The sequence below is a fragment of the Cherax quadricarinatus genome, chromosome 29, assembly GCF_038502225.1.
Source record: "Cherax quadricarinatus isolate ZL_2023a chromosome 29, ASM3850222v1, whole genome shotgun sequence".
In the NCBI taxonomy this organism is placed as follows: Eukaryota; Metazoa; Arthropoda; class Malacostraca; order Decapoda; family Parastacidae; genus Cherax; species Cherax quadricarinatus.
Genome location: NC_091320.1, coordinates 5,574,914 through 5,597,279, shown reverse-complemented (window position 1 = coordinate 5,597,279; position 22,366 = coordinate 5,574,914). Strand labels below are relative to the sequence as shown.

Below are 22,366 nucleotides of genomic sequence, written 5' to 3'. Positions count from 1 at the left end.
TTATACCCATTCACTTTCAACTCATAACCTGGTCTGTAGTTGTGTTCCTGCACGAACACCACATCAACACTATTACGCACCAAATATTCACTAAACCATACACACTTTCTCTCTGATCTCAATCCATTAATGTTCAATGTCATGCACTTGAAGCTTACAGAGTGGTTTTCCTTCTTGACCCTGGTACTGTCTTGCCACCAGATCATTTCGTGACACCTCGGTCCCTCTCCCCCCCTTTAGAAACGCTCTTAACCAACTCCTGCCCCTTAGGGCCGCTGTGTCCTCTCTGCATAACTTCCGCCCAGGACTTTTTGCCAGTGCGCTGAGCAGGCGTGATCACGTCCTCGGAGTCAGATAGCGCAGCAGCGCACTTCTGTGATGCTCCCTCTGCTTGCATCATGTCGTCTGTTACATTGTCCCGGTGGACCTCCACCTCCACCGCTTGCATCAAAATATTCTTATCACACTGCGCAGACCGCAGATCCTGTTCCATGCCCTGATCCACAGCAGACCCAAGAACTAGGTCTGGACTCCCAACCTTCCCAATACTCTTGTCAGCCAATAACACATTTAAAGCCATGGCTAATGAGTCTTCCACATCGCTATCACTCGCAGTCGGGGTGTTCTCTACAAACACCTGAGCTGCGTTCAATGAAGGGGTGTCCCCCCCTCGTCACACCTGCTGTCTCCATCTCCTCCGCTCTCTCGACCTGTGTACGAATGGTATGAGGGACTGATTACCTCATCTTCTGTACATAGTTCTACTGTCTTCAAGTTATGTCCTAGAATTTGTATTGATAAAGCCACTGGATGGCGAAACGTCTACAATAAAGATACCCAGATGTTGCACATGTGTCTTACTCTCATCTTGTCGGTATTATATACCATTCGTACACAACTTGTCAGACACTGCAACATCATGGAATCTTAATTCTGAGGACATGTACATAACCTTCACGACTACGACAACTACTACTACTACTAACCCATCTCTTTGGGAAGGACCTACTTCCACTGGGGAATCCCGCCTACCAGTGAATTTGCCCTCGTCTGCTTCACCTGACGTTACTATATAAGCGCCAGGATTCTTTCTTCTGCTTCAGAATCTCCACGACTATGGTGCTGTTCGCACCTACTCCTAGGTTGAGGGACTGATTACCTCATCTTCTGTACATAGTTCTACTGTCTTCAAGTTATGTCCTAGAATTTGTATTGATAAAGCCACTGGATGGCGAAACGTCTACAATAAAGATACCCAGATGTTGCACATGTGTCTTACTCTCACTCTCTCGACCTCCTCACTCCAGGACCCACCTTCTGTAGGCAGTCACATAAGGCAAATCTTGCTCCTCACCCTTCTCTACTGCTGTATGTCATTGCCGTTGTTCCATGTTGCCACGCCTCCTTCCACACAGAGCCGCTAGGTGATCATATGACCCACACAACCGACAGGTCCGGCGTTGCCCAGCATATGTCACAAACACCTGGGTCCGAAATTCTGGCAGCTCTACGTACGACGGAATAGGGTAACGTAACGTCATCTTCACAGAATACGTTCCTTTGAGTATCCCTGCATATGGCCCAGTAGCCCACTTCCCAACAGTGGCCATATGTACCGTACCATATTTGCCCATCGCAAGACGGATGTCAGAATCATCCGCCTCGAATGGCACATTTCTAATCTTAATCCATGTGTAATGGCGAGAAACGTCGTGAAGTCGCACGGTCACAGCGGAGTTAACTGTCAAAGTAACCTCCTGGTACTTGTCTACCACCGCCTCATACACACTTGCCAAATTAAACTTGACAAAGATCCTCGTCGTGCCATTCAGCGCTATTACACATATCTCCTCGTTAGCAATACCATATGTATCTCGTATGATTGCAGGTAGTAGCAGGTCCATAGTAGTTCCTGTCACAGCCCCAAGGATAAGCTCAACACAGACTGAGTTTATGCGTCTCCGGCTGGCCTGCGCCATGCTGTGAAAATATAACTGCCACTAATCAACGCCAGGGGCAGCAGCAGTGCATGTTCTCACTACTCAAAGGTTGAGTGACGAAATGAGGTAGCTCGCCTGAAAACAGCAGAGGGGTGCAGAGCACAACCGCACTCTACCGTGGTCAGGCAGCGAATGTGTGTGCTTGACGTAAGTTTTGGCTGTATGTTATACAGATATATCTAGCCAGTTTATAGACGCATTCCTTTTGTGTCTGAGATTTTTGTATACGGGTTTATTGTAACTGTAATGAGTCGGTTTTGAGATCTAAGCTGTTTTCTTTGTATGTTTATTTGTATTTTGGTATATGTAAAGCTGTAATGTTAGGGATAAGTATGTAGATGTTCTAGTAGGATTATGATGTTAGGTTTTGGTTTATTGATTAATGAGAAGGCTGGAAGTAATTGTTACATTTTCTCGTATATATTCTTTTCAATTGTAATGAGCCTTTGTCATATGTCATGTTATATGTAAAATTTATATGTAAGTTAGGTTTTGAGTCATTGAATGTTTATATATGTCAGTTCATGACCCTGTTACTGTGTTTATTTGTAGCCATGTTCTTGCCGTAAGTTATTGTTGTATGTTATACAGCTATATCTTGCGAGTATATAGGTGCAATCCATTTGTGTTTACCTGGAGTTTACCTGGAGAGAGTTTCGGGGGTCAATGCCCCCGCGGCCCGGTCTGTGACCAGGCCTCCTGGTGGATCAGCGCCTGATCAACCAGGCTGTTGCTGCTGGCTGCACGCAAACCAACGTACGAGCCACAGCCCGGCTGATCAGGAACTGACTTTAGGTGCTTGTCCAGTGCCAGCTTGAAGACTGCCAGGGGTCTGTTGGTAATCCCCCTTATGTGTGCTGGGAGGCAGTTGAACAGTCTCGGGCCCCTGACACTTATTGTATGGTCTCTTAACGTGCTAGTGACACCCCTGCTTTTCATTGGGGGGATGGTGCATCGTCTGCCAAGTCTTTTGCTTTCGTAGTGAGTGATTTTCGTGTGCAAGTTCGGTACTAGTCCCTCTAGGATTTTCCAGGTGTATATAATCATGTATCTCTCCCTCCTGCGTTCCAGGGAATACAGGTTTAGAAACCTCAAGCGCTCCCAGTAATTGAGGTGTTTTATCTCCGTTATGCGCGCCGTGAAAGTTCTCTGTACATTTTCTAGGTCGGCAATTTCACCTGCCTTGAAAGGTGCTGTTAGAGTGCAGCAATATTCCAGCCTAGATAGAACAAGTGACCTGAAGAGTGTCATCATGGGCTTGGCCTCCCTAGTTTTGAAGGTTCTCATTATCCATCCTGTCATTTTTCTAGCAGATGCGATTGATACAATGTTATGGTCCTTGAAGGTGAGATCCTCCGACATAATCACTCCCAGGTCTTTGACGTTGGTGTTTCGCTCTATTTTGTGGCCAGAATTTGTTTTGTGTTGGGTTTCTTATGTCAATGGCCGAACCTTCAGGATTGAGATCCATACTGTTTCCTTTTATTTTTATTATTATGTATACTGTACTGGTTTTAAATAAAATATAAAAAAAAAAATTATCTTTAAATTATTAAGATACAATAGAATGGCTTAACGACAGATGATCGATGCCAACCACATCTAGCGGCGGTAAACAAAATTATTTGTATGAGAACTATACTGTAAATACCTGGGAAAACATTTCATAATTTACATAATAAGAAAAATATCACAATGTCAGTAGTATAAGTTAGGATAATAATAAAATAATAACAAGTAATAACGAAACAAAAACGATAATTCTAGCAATAACTTAACACAGATGCTGTTGCAGTAATTGGTTAATTTTGGCTAATAAGCAGAAATTTTTGGGTAAATTAGATACTATATGGAAAGAATACTTTTATTATTATTATGCTCAAAAAGAAGCGCTAAACCACAAGGGCTATAAAGAACACTTTAATGTTTAAAATTATAAATCTAGTAAACCTCTGTTATTGGTTGAGAGACTCAGGAGAGGGAGACCAATGATACATGAAGCTTCTCGTCTTGGTAACAACTGTAGAAGTGTGGGAGGTAATGAGGTAACCCGCAACTCTTATTGCTTCATTCTCCTGGTATCCTCTCAACCAACAACTCCACCTAGACATAGCTAAGGTCAGTATACTTCAAATAAATACATTGGATGTTTTAAAGACTTAGAGATTTCCTTAAAATTTTATGATTCACTAATTTATTAATTGGTTTAACGAGTTTTAATATTTGTATTACTATACTTTTTATATAACGGCTGCCCCTCAAGGAAGGTTCCTTGACGCTGGTGAGGGGCTCTTGATCTAGGGAATTGGATCTGTGCTCCAGTTCCCTGAATTAAGCCTGAATGCCTTCCATCCCCCCATAGGCGCTGTATAATCCTACGGGTTTAGTGCTTCCCCCTTGATTATAATATATAACGGCTAGATTGTTAAATGAGACTAAATTAGCTTAGTCTAAACGACAATTTAAAGCATATAAGTAAATTCTTTAAGAGTCTCGTGAGAACTATACTCTTGTATTTTAGTGCCAGTACCAGTCAAGAGGTTCCTTTGACGCTGGTGCAGCGCATTACATCCCTTGTGGCTTAGCGCTTTTTGTTAATTTGACGCTAGTGAGGGGCTCTTCATCTAGGGAATAGGACCAGTGCTCCAGTTCCCTGAAGTAAGCCTGAATACCTTAAATTCCCCCTCTCCTCCACAGGCGATGTGTAATCCTATGGGTTTTAAGCGTCCCAATTGTATACCCAGCTGGTTTGAGCAGCTTAAAACGCTTAGGAAAGGCTTTCGTAAACACTTAGTTTATGGTAATACTATAGAAAGAGGGAAAATTCCCACTTTAACTTCACCTAAATAGAAATTGCCTTACGCTGTAGCGTAAAATCAGGAACTTTAAAATTTCCTAGTTTTATTTTTCACCATTTTCCCAAATACTGATAACTTTCATACTAAATCATACCTGTCAAATTTATTTCCTAGCCTTCTGTAAGCGAAGTAACCTAGACGTCACGTACAATTAAACTCAAATTTCTTCAGTAATTAACTTTTATTGTGTAATTAATTAACTTTCAATTGGTAAATTTTCTGTACTTCGTTGCAGATGGCTCCCCTCGTGCTTCTAGTCTTCGGATACATCGCTCTGGTAAGCTTCAACTTTATTTCTCCTTTTAAGCTAATAAAATTTTGACTCTTGGTAACTTTCCGTGGAGACTGCCAACGCCTGCGAGTTGAATATATGCCAGTATAGTGAAAGGTAACATTGCCTGCAGGGGTAGGTTTGGCCACAGACCAGTGTGGTCTCTAGGCCCAAAGATCCTGTCTAGTAATTTTGTCATGCAAAGTCATTTAGTCTTGTTGTAAACGTTGCATGGATGTACTGTCTTGTAAACTTCACATTCTGTAGGCATGTTCTACCTGTAATGGTGCACGTTGAACCTGCCAGGTATCCTGGGTAGGAGATATTCACTGTTAGGGCTATCTGTAATGACTCGTGCTTTAACTAGATAAATTTTTAATAACCCCTTTTCGGGTTAGGGTACACAGCCAATGGAGAGGGAAGGTGGATTGACCAAGGGGATGACTCTGGCCATAAGGTGTAGCGGATGTTAGTCTTTTAGTTTGATTAGTATCAGGCACAACTGAAACATTTCTATTTAGTGTAGGGCAAGGGGTTTAAGTACCATAATGTTCAGTTGTGGTCGGTGGCGTATTTAGGCAGTGTAGGAAGCTAGTTTGTCTTTACTCTTAATATATTGTAATTGCATGGTTTTTAAAACTTCAATTTTTAACTTTAATTTTACTATTGCAGATTCGGGGCCAAGCAGTTCCTACCTACGATCCTCATTTACCCATTCAGCTTCCAACGCAGTCTACCTCTACAGTCACCGAAAAGGTAAATCTATACAAAAGTGCTACAGTTTCCCAAATAAAAGCTTAATACCTTCCATTCCGTCCCCCACCCCCTTCACAGGCTTTATAATCCTACGGGCATAACGCTTTAACATTGTAATACAAACATGCTCTATCTTTCTTATTGTATCATTCTCTTGCAGACTACTGTAACTCATACACTGAGGGAGACCACCACGTCAGACGTGTGGGTGACTGATCAAACAGTCGTCACATTGACAGTAACGCAAGCATCCACTCAATGGGACTTCTTGCCTCAACAGCCACAAACAGTAACCTCTGTCATGAGAATCACTTCCACACCGGTAGGAAGTGTACCATAGTAATTTTTGAAAAAGCACTAGTAACCTACATAAATAGGTTCCTAGCCTACAAATTTGATTACTATTAATCCTCCTTGGTATAAACTTCATTCCACTTTTGCCATCAAATTTACAGCTGTAAAACTAACTTCCACTTGCAGGTAGTGGTAGTGACCGCTACAGCTGTAACCAACTCGGTGAGAACAGTGGTGTCAGTCTTCAGTCAGTTCGTCACTGTTACAGACACTGTAAAATACTGGCAAACAATAACTCACGTTGCAGTCTCTCACGAGGTACTTAAACTTTTTATTAAAGACCAGGGTGAGCTTGAGGTATGTTGAACACTTAACTAATTAAACCCTAATTTCCCCAGATTCAGACTGTTCCTGTTGTCACTACACAAGAACTACTACAAGAGATAATAACTACTGTTACACAGATTTTAACTACTACAGTTACTTCGACAACTGCTCGCTTCTATAATTGATTTCTTGCTTCTACTGGATGAAGACTTAAATCTGACGTTATTACTGTATTTAAATTAAATTTTGCACTGAACTCTTTTCACTTTCTCCTATTCTTGGATAGGAAAATTTTTCATAATGCTGAAAGTTACCTTAAAATTTCCTATTTAAGGTAGTGATCATAGACCTTGTCTCTAGTTAACCCTGACCTTCGTAGCAACTGTTTCACTGGACTGAGTGGCTTGCTTCAGAAAGGCACTAGAGGAAGGTTCCTTGTTGGTGAGGAGTGCTCTATATAGGAAATTAAACAAGACTACCCTCCACATTCTTCCCCCCCCCCCAAGTGCTGGTATAATCCTACGGATTTGGCGCTTCCCCTTCATAATTTGATGGCTTAAATTCCAGGTTCATGCAAGTCTTAAAGATTCTGCATTGGAATATTAAAGATCTAAAGAGCATCTCTTCCCTTATCTTAAATCTAATGCATTAACCTCTTGTACAGTAGTTCTCTTCAATGGGAAGTGGCCTATCTGAAGCAGTGAGGTCTTGCTCTGAGGAATTAAACCTGAGTCTCCTTCCTCATAACCTAATTACCCCTCCTTTTTTTTTTTTTTTCTATCCCTTCCCCTCCCATCACTCTATCCCTCATACTGTTTTCAGACTGGGATCCTTTCCACTGGCACAATATCTAGGTAGGGGGAAGGGTACAGTGGTCTAAAAAATTCTACGTACATGATTTAGTTTGCCATGGAAACGGATCACCTGGGGATGTCCCCACTCCCTCTAAAGGTCTCGCGTGGCGGCTTTGGGTGTCTGGAAGCTGCCTTCGGGTTCTAGGGGGTGGTGTGCTCTGGCTGGTATCCAGCTGCTCTTCTATCCACTAAAGTGGCTCGGTAGACGAGAGGTTCTCGGATTGTTACACAAATAACCCGCACATAGAGGAGCCTATGACGAAGTTTTGGTCAACTTGGACCATTTACAAATCATTAACTTAATTGAATCGAGAGTACCCTGGTAAGACCCATATAGGTGGAAAGAGTTTGAGAGGATATTTTTAGAGGTAGGAAAAAAAAGCCAGAGCTAGACCCAGCTGTGTAGCAGTAAGAGGCTTGGTAGAGGGACTGGTTGCTGGGCAGTGCCGACTGTCAGAGATGGCACAATAGAGGACTGGGCTCGGCATTGGAGGCAACAAACATAATAGGTAGTGTCACAGCTAGTTTTCTAGTCTACCTCTCGGAATAGCATGTGGTGGAGAGGAAGGCATGATGGTCGGCGAGAAGAAACCATACGTAAAGGAGAGCAGGATGCCTATATATAGGCAGGTGGTAGTAGTGGAAGGTAGGAGACATGCTAGTCAAATATGAAGTGGAGCACTGCAAGGGAGCTAGGTGCCCAGAGGGAGTCAAAGGTGGGGCAGTCGGCAAGGAGGGAAGATTAAGAGTTAAAGCAGTGACAATGTTGGAGGTAAATTCTAAGTTTGTCGAATTTACAGAGCACCCCTCCACGAGAAAGATCAGAGTGCCCGATCTGAGGACAGGAGAGCACTCTCAATCTTGGCATCGATAAGAAGGAAACCTAAATTTGGCTTGATGGAATATAATTTGTTAGTCATATCGGAACAAGGGTGTTGCGAAGGCAGAGACTACAGCAAAAGTCAGTATGGGATAAATCTCAAACTGGGAGGTCATGTACCACTGCCTGCACAGCATATTCTGCCTGCTCATTGCCCTAAACATTATTTGGGACCCAGCAGAAAATGTTTGCTAGAAATGCAGCCTCTTCAAGGGGAGGGGGGCTCCTTAGTATGAAGCTACTGGTCTGAGGAATTAGACCTGTCGGTCTCCTTTCTCAGACCAAACCTAATTACCCCCCCCCCACACCTTATCTTCCTCTTTTCCTTTCCTCTTTCCCACCCCTATTTTTGCCCCCTTTTTTGGCCTTTGGGGTTTTCCCACAGGCATGCTAGTTCCTAGGTAGGGGAAAGGGTACTGGGGTCCATCCCATTCTGTTGCAATTCTTGGCAGTGGTGCAGTTTGCCGTGGAATCTAGATCGCCTGGGGATGTCCCGATCCCTCTGGTATCCCAGAGGGTGGCTTTGGGTCTCTTTCGGGCGACAGGTGCATCTCTGGAAGCCACCTTTCAGATTACAGGGGTGGTGGCCGAAGGAGGTATGTTTTGTAGTGGATATCCGGCTGCCCTCATTTGCCCAAGGTAGCTCGGCAGATGTGAGGTTGCTATCCTGGATTGCTGGTTTACTGGCATGAAGGGTAGGGTATGGCATGGGTTCAATGCTGCATCTGCACTACTTGCAGTGTTGAGGTCCTCTTGGGCATTTAGGGAGATTTCTGGCCCTTTCATTCCTCCTAAGAACTATCACTCCCCAGTCTTTTTTCTTAAAGTAACCTAACCATGGAGCACCAGATTCCAGACACCACTACCTCTGGGCCCCTTATGGTTAACACACCCCGTTCTGACCTCGCCTAGTCTTTAGGCCAATCTTCAGACATTCCTAAGGCCCCTGTACGTCTTGCTGGTGCTGTTTAGTCACCAGCTTCAGGTGCCAGGATTTCAACACTCCATAGATTTGTTTGACCTCCACTCTGACTATGCTCCTCTTCAAGGGGGGCTCCTTGGCATGGTGAAGAGGCTCTTGGTCTGAGGAATTAGACCTATCGGTCTTCTTCCTCAGACCGAACCTAATTACCCCCCAATCTCCCCTCCCCTATCCCATCCTCCCCATCCTCCCCTTTTTCCTTTCCTCCTCCTCCTCCCCACTCCTCCCTTTTGCCCTTCCTCTTTTTGTCCTTTGGGATTTCTCCCACAGGCGCGCTAGTTCCTAGGTAGGAGAAAGGACACCGGGGTCCATCCCATTCCGTTGAGGTTTCTTGGCGGTGGCGTAGTTTGCCGTGGAATCTGGATTGCCTAGGGATGTCCCGATCCCTCTCCGGTATCCCGGAGTAGCTTTGGGTGTCTTTTGGGCGACGGGTGTAGCTCTGGAAGCCACCTTTCGGATTCCGGGGGTGGTGGCTGAAGGAGGTATGCTTTGTGGCGGATATCCGGCCGCCCTCTCTTTTGTCCACCGAGGTAGCTCGGCAGATGTGAGGTTGCTATCCCAGATTGCTGGTTTACTGGCATGAAGGGTAGGGTATGGCACGGGTTCCATGCTGCATCTGCGCTACTAGCGGTGTCGAGTCCTCTTGGGCGCGGAGGGAGATTTCTGGCCCTTTCATCCCTCCTAGGAACTATCCCTCCCCGGTCCCCCCTTTTTTTTTCTTTTTTTTATTTTTATTTTCTTTTCTTCTTTCTTTTTTTTTCTTAAAAACAAAAAGAAAGAAGTAACCTAACCATGGCAGCCCTAGTCCATGAACCTGGTACCCCCGGGCCCCTTCTTGATACCGCACCCCGTTCTGACCCCGCCTCGTCTTTGGACCACTCTTCAGACATTCCTCATGCCTCTGTACCTATTGCCGGTGCTGTTTCCTCACCCGCTTCAGGTACTGAGGCCTCGACTGACTCCTTCGATTTATCAGACCTTCGCTCTCCTCTGACTATGCTTCCGGCCTCTCCCTCTACGGTGCGGCAATTTTCAAATCGCCGACCCGTTCCACGTCGGACCAACTCTGGTCCCACGCCTAAACGTCAACGACAATTACCTGCTGATGATACTTCTCCACCTTCACCTTCTCGTTCTTCTCAAACGATCGACACGTCCTTCACTACCTTTCCACGCTCAGTTTCAGACTGAACAGTGGACTAAATTCTTCACTTTACGACCAACTTCCTCTACTGCCTATCTTTCTGACCATAGTATTGGCAAGGCACTCCTACGCCATGTTGGTAAAGATATTTCTTTTCATGCTCTTAAGAGCGGTACGCGCATCATTACCGTACAGAATGCTACCCAGGCTCGTGAGCTCTCTCGTCTTACCCATATAGATACTGTTCCTGTCACCCTTGAAAAACATCATTCCCTCAATTCTTGTAGTGGTACCGTTATTCTGCCCCATACCATAGTTCAACAAAATTTCCAGACATGTGGCACCGACATTCTAGAACAGCTGGAACTCCAAGATCTCCCAATCCTCAAGGTAGACACTTACGTTCTTCCTGCCCGTGGGCGGAGACGATACCCTAGCAATGTGGCTCGTTTAACTTTTGACAGCCGAGAACTCCCATCCTCCGTTTATATAGCAGGACATCGGTTACAAGTTCGAAAGGTGATCCCTACACCACAACAGTGTAGAAATTGCTGGCGATTTGGCCATCCAGCGAAATATTGCAGATCTATCGCCGAATGCCCAGTCTGTGGTGCCGATGACCATTCTAATACGTCTTGCAATCGATCTCCCTCTTGCCTTAACTGTCATGAGGCTCACCCTTCGTACTCTCGCCGTTGTCAGGTCTATTTAAACGAGCGGGAAATCCGTTACCTCAAAGAGACAGAAGGTCTCCCTTATGCCATGGCAGTTTCTCATCTCCGCCTCCAAGGGAGACTCCCACGTGTTTCTTATTCCCGTGTTTCAAAACGTCCCCCCACTTCTGGTATCCCATCTTCTACACCCACCTCTGTGGTTACCTCTCCCATAATCACTCCTGTATCTAATCCTTTTGCTGTCCTCGGCTCAGACGTCCCTACTTCAACGCCTCAGTCTAATCTCGCTTCTTCGAGTTCTCTCTTACAAGCCTCAGTATCGACGAGACCTCGTACGACACCTCTTCCCAATCGTCCCTCTACTTCTCAAAAGTCAAAAAAAGGTCCGGTAACACCTCCTACCCATCTTCCACCTCCTCATTTTACCCTCCCTGTCTCTGTCCCTAGTTCTTCCCCTCTCACTGGCTCAGTTACAAGTGCAGAGGTTCACCCTCCTCCTCGTAATGTACCTTCCTCCCCTGTTCCCTCCCAAGTTTCTTCCTCTTCTGCCACCTCCCAGGTTCCTGTCTCTTCTGTCCCCTGCCACGCTTCTCCAGTTCCCTCCACCCTTTCGCCCCCCCCCCCTACCTTGGTACAGTCCAATACAGTTCCAATCTTTACTCATCCTCCCCCTACCATTCCCAATATTGTCTCCCATACGACATCTCTGAATTCCGAAACACTTGAAGCAATCTCTGAATATATTGCAGAGACCAAACCATCAATGGACACTGATCCACCTTCCGCTCTTCCTCTCTCCTCTGCTCCATCTGCGCAACTCCTTTCTTCACAGCGCACCGTTCCTTCGCTGCTTGAACATTTTCCACTGCCTCCGCATGTGGACTTTTCTAACCCTTCTAGTCCGTAGGAACCCTTACCTGCGGATTTCAAGTATCTTTATCATTGCCAATCATGGCCTTTTTACAGTGGAATATACGCGGCCTCAGGGGTAATCGGGGTGAGCTTCAGATGTTACTCTCCCAGTTTGCCCCTGTTGGTGTTTGCTTACAGGAACCAAAATTACACTCTGCTGTTATTTCTCACATCTCAGGCTATAATTTATTGTATTCTTCAGATCCTTTTCCTGATGGGACCTTTAATGAAAGTGCCCTTCTTCTCCGCACTGATATTCCGTACCATCAGCTATTTGTTCATACTTCGCTGCATTACACAGCAGCCCGTATCCACTTACATAGGTGGTATACGCTCTGTTCTTTATATCTCTCTCCTTCTCGGGCATTATCTATTCCGGATTTTGCCTTCCTTGTTTCGTCATTACCGCCACCGATTCTGTTACTTGGTGATTTTAATGCCCACCATTTCCTCTGGGGAGGGTCTCACTGTGATTCCCGTGGAATTCAGTTAGAGGCTTTTCTTGCCACCCACCCCCTCCATGTTTTAAATACAGGTACTCACACCCATTTTGATCCTCGGACTCATACTCTCTCTTGCATCAATCTCTCAGTTTGCTCTTCCTCCGCCGCATTAGACTTTACTTGGTCTGTTCTCCCGGACTTACATGACAGTGATCATTTCCCAATCATTCTTACTTCCCCTTCATATTCGCCACCTCTTCGCACCCCACGCTGGCAATTTAATCGGGCAAATTGGAACCTTTACTCACACCTGACTGTTTTTAAAGAGGTTCCTTCTTCGTCCTCCATCGATGAGCTTTTACACCTCTTCTCGTCCTCCGTTTTCACCGCAGCTTCTCATTCTATACCCCAAACTTCGGGCAGGCATTCTCAGAAATGCGTGCCTTGGTGGTCTCCTGCTTGTGCTCGTGCAGTACGTTTGAAACGCGCTGCATGGGGCAGGTACCGGTACAATAGAACCACAGAGCGACTCCTTGATTTTAAACAGAAGCGTGCGATCGCTCGCCGTGTCATCCGTGATGCTAAACGCACTTGCTGGCGAGATTATGTCTCCACCATCACCTCTGCTTCCTCTATGAGTGCAGTCTGGAAAAAAGTACGAAAACTGAGTGGTAAATATTCTCCTGACCCGGCTCCTGTTCTGCGGGTTGCCGGTGTTGATATAGCAAACCCACTAGATGTTGCCAATGAAATTGGCAATCATCTGGTCCGTATTTCTCAGGGACTCCATCTATGCCCCTCATTTCTTTCCTCAAAGTCTGCCAGAGAGTTAGCACCCTTGGACTTTTCTTCTCTCAGAGAAGAACAGTATAATGTGCCTTTTACACTTCAAGAACTGGAGGCAACACTCTCAGCTTGTCGATCATCGGCAGCTGGGCCCGACGACATTCATATTCGTATGCTACAACATTTACATCAGTCAGCCCTTGCAGTCCTATTACACCTTTACAATCTTATTTGGTCACAAGGAGTTCTTCCACAGCTGTGGAAATCCGCCATTGTTCTCCCTTTCCGCAAACCAGGCACTACGGGACATGAAACCTCCCACTATCGTCCCATTGCTCTTACCAGTGCAGTTTGCAAAGTAATGGAACGTCTAGTAAATAGACGTTTAGTGTGGTATTTAGAGACACACAACAGTCTCTCCACTCGTCAATATGGCTTTCGTAAGGGACGTTCTACCATAGACCCCTTACTGCGCTTGGATACGTATGTTCGTAATGCCTTTGCGAATAACCACTCAGTTATTGCCATATTTTTTGACCTTGAGAAGGCATATGACACAACTTGGAGGTATAATATTTTAGCCCAAGCCCACTCCTTAGGCCTTCGAGGCAATCTACCATCCTTCCTTAAGAACTTTTTAACTGACAGGCATTTCCGTGTTCGGGTTAATAATGTGCTCTCCCCGGACTTTGTCCAAGCTGAAGGTGTCCCCCAGGGATGTGTTCTGAGCACAACACTTTTTCTCCTTGCTATTAATGATTTGGCCTCTAGTCTTCCATCAAATATTTGGTCATCACTCTATGTTGATGACTTCGCTATTGCCTGTGCAGGCGCTGACTGTCACCTCCTTACAGTTTCTCTCCAGCATGCAGTCGACCGTGTTTCCAATTGGGCCACCACACATGGGTTTAAATTTTCCAGCACTAAAACCCACCAAATCACTTTCACTAGACGCTCTGTCATCTCTGATCATCCTTTGTACCTCTATGGCTCACGTATCCCTGAACGTGATACAGTCAAGTTTCTGGGCCTCCTCTTTGATCGTAGGTTATCCTGGAAACCTCACATTACCTCTCTGAAGGCAACTTGTCACAGCCGGCTGAACCTTCTTAAAACCCTTGCTCATCTTTCGTGGGGAGCTGATCGTCGAACCCTCCTTCACCTACATTCCACCCTTATTTTATCGAAACTTGATTATGGTGACCAGATCTATTCAGCGGCATCTCCTGCTACTCTCTCTAGCCTTAACCCCATTCATCACCAAGGATTACGTTTATGCCTTGGTGCTTTTCGCTCTTCCCCTGTCGAAAGCCTCTATGCAGAAGCGAACGTTCCATCCTTATCCGATCGCCGTGATGCCCATTGCCTGCGCTACTATGTACGCTCTCATGATCTCCGCAATCCTTCCATTTATAGAATGGTCACTGATATTAGTAGACATTCTTTATTTGTTCGCCGCCCCTGCTTACTCCGTCCCTTCTCTCTTCGCCTTCATTCGCTCTTGTCTTCTCTTCAACTACCACCTTTCTATGTACATGTAGCATCTCACTTTTCCCTACCCCCCTGGGAGGTCCCAGCTGTTCGAGTCTGTTCTTTCTCCCTCCCTTGCTCGAAAGCCCAACTGTCTACGGTCGCTTCCCGCTCTCTTTTTCTTGACCACTTTCACTCTCATTCTCATGCCATTGCTGTGTACACAGATGGCTCTAAGTCTTCTGACGGCGTAGGATTCGCAGCAGTGTTTCCGGACAGCGTCGTACAAGGGCATTTACTATCTTCAGCTAGTATTTTTACTGCTGAATTATATGCCATCCTTACAGCACTTATCCGTATTGCATCTATGCCTGTGTCATCATTTGTGGTTGTCTCAGACTCCCTTAGTGCTTTACAGGCTATACAAAAATTTGATACACCTCACCCCTTAGTCCTCCGTATCCAACTTTGGCTACGCCGCATCTTTACTAAGCATAAAGATATTGTTTTTTGTTGGGTCCCTGGTCATGTTGACGTACAGGGCAATGAACAGGCAGACACTGCTGCGCGGTCAGCAGTACATGACCTACCAGTTTCTTACAGAGGTATTCCATGTACGGACTATTTTGCTGTAATATCTTCCCACCTTCACACCCGTTGGCAACAACGTTGGTCTACTATGCTCGGCAACAAACTTCAGTCTATTAAACCGAGTATAGGTTACTGGCCGTCTTCTTATCACCAGTGTCGAGGTTGGGAGACTACTCTCTCCCGTCTTCGCATTGGCCATACTCGTCTTACTCATGGATATCTCATGGAGAGGCGTCTTGCTCCTCTCTGTGAGAATTGCCAAGCTCCATTATCAGTCAGCCACATTCTGTTGGACTGCCCACTTTATCAACGAGCACGCAGAATTTACCTCTGTCGTCGTCTTCGCCCCGCTGCTCTCTCTTTACCTTCCCTTCTCGCTGATGGACCCACCTTTCATCCGGACTCTCTTATTGACTTTTTGACAACGACTGACTTACTTCACAAATTCTGATACTTTCAGCCCTTTCTACTTGTATCTCTTGCTACCCTCTACCCCCGTACTATCCCCTGCCCCGCTGTTTTCTGTAACCTGCTGATCATCCCCCCTCCCTCCTGCCATCCAATTCCCTTGCTTCCTTCCCTACCCTGCAGCGCTGTATAGCCCTTGTGGCTTAGCGCTTCTTTTTGATTATAATAATAATAATAATCCCATACCATAGTCCAACAGAATTTCTAGACATGTGGCAATGACTTTCTTGAGCAGCTGGAACTCCAATATCTCCCAATTCTCAAGGTAGACACTTGTTCTTCCTGCCTGCGAGCAAAGACGAGACTATACCCTTGCAATATGGCTCGTTTAACTTTTGACAGCCATGAATTCCCATCTGTTTGTTGCAGGACATCGGTTATAAGTTTGGAAGGTGATCCATACACCGAAAGTGTAGGAATTGCTGGCGATTTGGCCACCCAGCAAAATATTGCAAATCTATAGCCGAATGCCCAGTCTGTGGTGCCGATGACCATTCTTGTACATCTTGCAGTTGAACTCCCTCTTGCCTTAATTCTCATGAGGCTCACCCTTCATACTCTCGCTGTTGCCAGGTCTACTTAAATGAGCGGAAAATTCGTTGCCTCAGAGGCAGGTCTCCCTTATGCTATCCTCTTCAAGGGGGGGCTCCTTGACGTGGTGAAGAGGCTCTTGGTCTGAGGAATTAGACCTGTCGGTCTACTTCCTCAGACCAAACCTATTTACCCCCCAATCCCCCATTCCGTATCCCATCCTCCCCCTTTTTCCTTTCCTCCTCCCCACCCCTCCCTTTTGCCCCCCCTTTTTTTTTTCTTCCCCTCCCCCCCACAGGCACGCTAGTTCCTAGGTAGGGGAAAGGGTAATGGGGTCCATCCCATTCTGTTGAGGTTCTTGGCAGTGGCCTAGTTTGCCATAGAATCTGGATTGCCTGGGGATGTCCTGATACTTCTCCGGTATCCCGGAGGGTGGCTTTGGGTGTCTCTCGGGCGACGGGTGTATCTCTGGAAGCCACCTTTCGGATTCCTGGGGTGGTAGCCGAAGGAGGTATGCTTTGTGGTGGATTTCCGGCCGCCCTCTTTTGTCCACCGAGGTAGCTTGACAGATGAGGTTGCTATCCCGGATTGCCGGTTTACTGGCATGATGGGTAGGGTATGGCATGGGTTCCATGCTGCATCTGCACTACTTGCGGTGCTGAGGTCCTCTTGGGCATGGAGGGAGATTTCTGGCCCTTTCATTCCTCCTAGGAACTATCCCTCCCCGGTCCCCCTTTTTTTTTTTTTTTTTTTTTTTTCTCTCAAAAACAAAGTAACCTAACCATGGCAGCCCTAGTCCATGAACCTGCTACCCCCGGGCCCCTTCTTGATACCGCACCCCGTTCTGACCCTGCCTCATCTTTGGACCACTCTTCGGACACTCCTCATGCCTCTGTACCTCTTGCCGGTGCCGTTTCCTCACCCGCTTCAGGTACTGAGGTCTCGACTGACTCCTTCAATTTATCTGACCTTCGCTCTCCTCTGACTGCTTCTGGCTTCTCTCTATGGTGCAGCAATTTTCGAATCGCCGGCCCGTTCCACATCAGACCAACTCTGGTCCCACGCCTAAACGACAATTACCTGCTGATACTTCTCCACCTTCTCGTTCTTCTCAGAAAAGATCGACACGTCCTTCACTACCTTTCCACGCTCGGTTTCAGACTGCACAATGGACTAAATTCTTCACTTTACGACCGACTTCCTCTACTGCCTATCTTTCTGACCACAGTATTGGCAAGGCACTCCTACGCCATGTTGGTAAAGATATTTCTTTTCATGCTCTTAAGAGTGGTATGCGCATCGTCACCGTACAGAATGCTACCCAGGCTCATCGCTGTATAGTCCTTGTGGCTTAGCGCTTCTTTTTGATTATAATAATACTCAGGCTCATGAGCTTTCTCGTCTTTCCCATATCGATACTGTTCCTGTAAATATTGAAAAGCATCATTCCCTCAATTCTTGTAGTGGTACAGTCATTCTGCCCCATACCATAGTTCAACAAAATTTCCAGACATGTGGCACTGACATTCTTGAACAGCTGGAACTCCAAGATCTCCCAATCCTCAAGGTAGATACTTACGTTCTTCCTGCCCGCGGGCGGAGACGATACCCTAGCAATGTGGCTCGTTTAACTTTTGACAGCCGTGAACTCCCATCCTCAGTTTATGTAGCAGGACATCGGTTACAAGTTTGAAAGGTGATCCCTACACCACAACAGTGTAGAAATTGCTGGCAATTTGGCCATCCAGCGAAATATTGCAGATCTATCGCCGAATGCCCAGTCTGGGGTGCCGATGACCATTCTAATACGTCTTGCAATCGACTTCCCTCTTGCCTTAATTGTCGTGAGGCTCACCCTTCATACTCTCGCCGTTGTCAAGTCGACTTAAACGAGCGGGAAATCCGTTACCTCAGAGGCAGGTCTCCCTTATGCCATGGCAGTTTCTCATCTCCGCCTCCAAGGGAGACTACCTCGTGTTTCTTATTCCCGTGTTTCAAAACGTCCCCCCACTTCTGGTATCCCATCTTCTGCACCCACCTCTGTGGTTACCTCTCCCATAGTCACTCCTGTAGCTAATTCTTTTGCTGTCCTCGGCTCAGACGTCCCTACTTCAATGTCTCAGTCTGATCTTGCTTCTTCGTGTTCTCTCACAAGCCTCAGTAGCGACGAGATCTCGTATGACACCTCCTCCCAATCATACCTCTACTTCTCAAAAGTCAAAAAAAGGTCCGTTAACACCTCCTACCCATCTTCCACCACCTCCTTTTCCCTCCCCTGTCTCTGTACCTGGTTCTCCCCTTCTCACTGGCTCTGTTACAAGTGTAGAGGTTCACCCTCCTCGTACTGTACCTTCCTCCCCTGTTCCCTCCCAAGTTTCTTCCTCTTCTGCCACCTCCCAGGTTTCTGCCTCTTCTGTCCCCTTCCACGCTTCTCCAGTTCCCTCCCTCCTTTCGCCCCCCCCCCTACCTTGGTACAGTCCATTACAGTTCCAATCTTTACTCATCCTTCCCCTACCATTTCCAATATTGTCTCCCATATGACGTCTCTGAATTCTGAAACATCAATGGACACTGATCCACCCTCCGCTCCTTCTCTCTCCTCTACTCCATCTGTGCAACTCCCTTCTTCACAGTGCAGCGTTCCTTCGCTGCTTGAACGTTTTCCACTGCCTCCGCATGTGGACTTTTCTAACCCCTCTAGTCCGTAGGAACCCTTACCTGCGGATTTCAGGTATCTTTATCATTGCCAATCATGGCCTATTTACAGTGGAATATATGCGGCCTCAGGGGTAATTGGGGTGAGCTTCAGATGTTACTCTCCCAGTTTTCCCCTGTTGGTATTTGCTTACAGGAACCAAAATTACACTCTGCTGTTATCTCTCCCATCTCAGGCTATAATTTATTGTATTCTTCAGATCCTTTTCCTGATGGGACCTTTAATGAAAGTGCTTTTCTTCTACGCACTGATATTCCGTACCATCAGCTATTTGTTCGTACTTCGCTGCATTACACAGCAGCCCGTATCCACTTGCATAGGTGGTATATGCTCTGTTCTTTATATCTCTCTCCTTCTCGGGCATTATCTATTCCGGATATTGCCTTTCTTGTTTCGTCATTACCACAACCGATTCTGTTACTTGGTGATTTTAATGCCCACCATTTCCTCTGGGGGTGTCTCACTGTGATTCCCGTGGCTTTTCTTGCCACCCACCCCCTCCATGTTTTAAATACAGGTACTCACACCCATTTTGATCCTCGGACTCACACTCACTCTTTCATCGATCTCTCAGTCTGCTCTTCCTCCGCCGCATTAGACTTCACTTGGTCTGTTCTTCTGGACTTGCATGACAGCGATCATTTCCCCTTCATATTCACCACCTCTTCTCATCCCACGCTGGCAATTTGATCAGGCAAATTGAAACCTTTACTCACACCTAACTGTTTTTAGAGAGGTCCCTTCTTCGTCCTCCATCGATGAGCTTTTACACCTCTTCTCGTCCTCCGTTTTAACCGCAGCTTCTCATTCTATACCCCAAACTTCGGGCAGGCATTCTCAGAAATGCGTGCCTTGGTGGTCTCCTGCTTGTGCTCGTGCAGTACGTTTGAAACGCGCTGCATGGGGCAGGTACCGGTACAATAGAACCACAGAGACTTCTTGATTTTAAGCAGAAGCATGCGATCACTCGCCGTGTCATCCGTGACGCTAAACGCACTTGCTGGCGAGATTGTCTCCACCATCACCTCTGCTTCCTCTGAGTGCAGTCTGGAAAAAAGTACGAAAACTGAGTGGTAAATATTCTCCTGACCCGGCTCCTGTTCTGCGGGTTGCCGGTGTTGATATAGCAAACCCACTAGATGTTGCCAATGAAATTGGCAATAATCTGGTCCTTATTTCTCAGGGACTCCATCTATGCCCCTCATTTCTTTCCTCAAATTCTGCCAGAGAGTTAGCACCCTTGGACTTTCCTTCTCTCAGAGAAGAACAGTATAATGTGCCTTTTACACTTCAAGAACTGGAGGCAACACTCTCAGCTTGCCGGTCATCGGCAGCTGGGCCCGACGACATTCATATTCGTATGCTACAACATTTACATCAGTCAGCCCTTGCAGTCCTATTATGCCTTTACAATCTTATTTGGTCACAAGGAGTTCTTCCACAGCTGTGGAAATCCGCCATTGTTCTCCCTTTCCGCAAACCAGGCACTACGGGACATGAAACCTCCCACTATCGTCCCATTGCTCTTACCAGTGCAGTTTGCAAAGTGATGGAACGCCTAGTAAATAGACGTTTAGTGTGGTATTTAGAGACACACAACAGTCTCTCCACTCGTCAATATGGCTTTCGTAAGGGACGTTCTACCATAGACCCCTTACTACGCTTGGATACGTATGTTCGTAATGCCTTTGCGAATAACCACTCAGTTATTGCCATATTTGTTGACCTTGAGAAGGCATATGACACAACTTGGAGGTATAATATTTTAGCCCAAGCCCACTCCTTAGGCCTTCGAGGCAATCTACCATCCTTCCTCAAGAACTTTTTAACTGACAGGCATTTCCGTGTTCGGGTTAATAATGTGCTCTCCCCGGACTTTATCAAAGCTGAAGGTGTCCCCCAGGGATGTGTTCTGAGCACAACACTTTTTCTCCTTGCTATTAATGATTTGGCCTCTAGTCTTCCATCAAATATTTGGTCATCACTCTATGTTGATGACTTCGCTATTGCCTGTGCAGGCGCTGACTGTCACCTTATTACAGTTTCTCTCCAGCATGCAGTCGACTGTGTTTCCAATTGGGTCAGCACACGTGGGTTTAAATTTTCCAGCACTAAAACCCACCAAATTACTTTCACTAGACGCTCTGTCATCTCCGATCATCCTTTGTACTTCTATGGCTCCCGTATCCCTGAACGTGATAGTCAAGTTTCTGGGCCTCCTCTTTGATCGTAGGTTATCCTGGAAACCTCACATTGCCTCTCTGAAGGCAACTTGTCATAGCCGGCTGAACCTTCTTAAAACCCTTGCTCATCTTTCATGGGGAGCTGATCGTCGAACCCTCCTTTGCCTACATTCCACCCTTATCTTATCGAAACTTGATTATGGTGACCAGATCTATTCAGCGACATCTGCTACTCTCTCTAGCCTTAACCCCATTCTTCACCAAGGATTAAGTTTATGCCTTGGTGCTTTTCGCTCTTCCCCTGTCGAGAGCCTCTATGCAGAAGCGAACGTTCCATCCTTATCTGACCGCCGTGATGCCCATTTCCTTCGCTACTATGTACGCTCTCATGATCTCCGCAATCCTTCCATTTATAGAATGGTCACTGATATTAGTAGACATTCTTTATTTGTTCGCCGCCCCTGTTTACTCCGTCCCTTCTCTCTTTGCCTTCATTTACTCTTGTCTTCTCTTCAATTACCACCTTTCTATGTACATGTAGCATCTCACTTTTCCCTACCCCCCTGGGAAGTTCCAGCTGTTCGAGTCTGTTCTTTCTCTCTCCCTTGCTCGAAAGCCCAACTGTCTACAGTCGCTTCCCACTCTTTTTCTTGACCACTTTCACTCTCATTCTCATGCCATTGCTGTGTACACAGATGGCTCTAAGTCTTCTGACGGTGTAGGATTCGCAGCAGTGTTTCTGGACAGCATTGTACAAGGGCATTTACTATCTTCGGCTAGTATTTTTACTGCTGAATTGTATGCCATCCTTACAGCACTTATCCATATTGCATCTCTGCCTGTGTCATCATTTGTGGTTGTCTCAGACTCCATTAGTGCTTTACAGGCTATACAGAAATTTGATACACATCACCCCTTAGTCCTCCGTATCCAACTTTGGCTACGCCGCATCTTTACCAAGCATAAAGATATTGTTTTTTGTTGGGTCCCTGGTCATGTTGACGTACAGGGCAATGAACAGGCAGACACTGCTGTGCGGTCAGCAGTACATGACCTACCAGTTTCATGTAGAGGTATTCCATTTACGGACTATTTTGCTGCAATATCTTTCCAACTTCACACCCGTTGGCAACAACGATGGTCTACTATGCTCGGCAACAAACTTCAATCTATTAAACCGAGTATAGATTACTGGCCGTCTTCTTATCACCAGTGTCGAGGTTGGG

General features: G+C 46.1%; 1 protein-coding gene across 1 annotated transcript; it reads left to right on the top strand.

The window, feature by feature from the left end:
* Positions 1-4,001: 4,001 nt before the first annotated feature.
* LOC128690414 (uncharacterized) lies at positions 4,002-6,762 on the top strand. The gene is made up of 6 exons (XM_053779093.2): positions 4,002-4,118; positions 5,094-5,135; positions 5,802-5,885; positions 6,046-6,207; positions 6,366-6,497; positions 6,578-6,762. The coding sequence occupies exons 2-6, from the start codon at positions 5,094-5,096 to the stop codon at positions 6,689-6,691; spliced, it is 534 nt and encodes a 177-aa protein (XP_053635068.1). The 5' UTR covers positions 4,002-4,118; the 3' UTR covers positions 6,692-6,762.
* Positions 6,763-22,366: the final 15,604 nt, after the last annotated feature.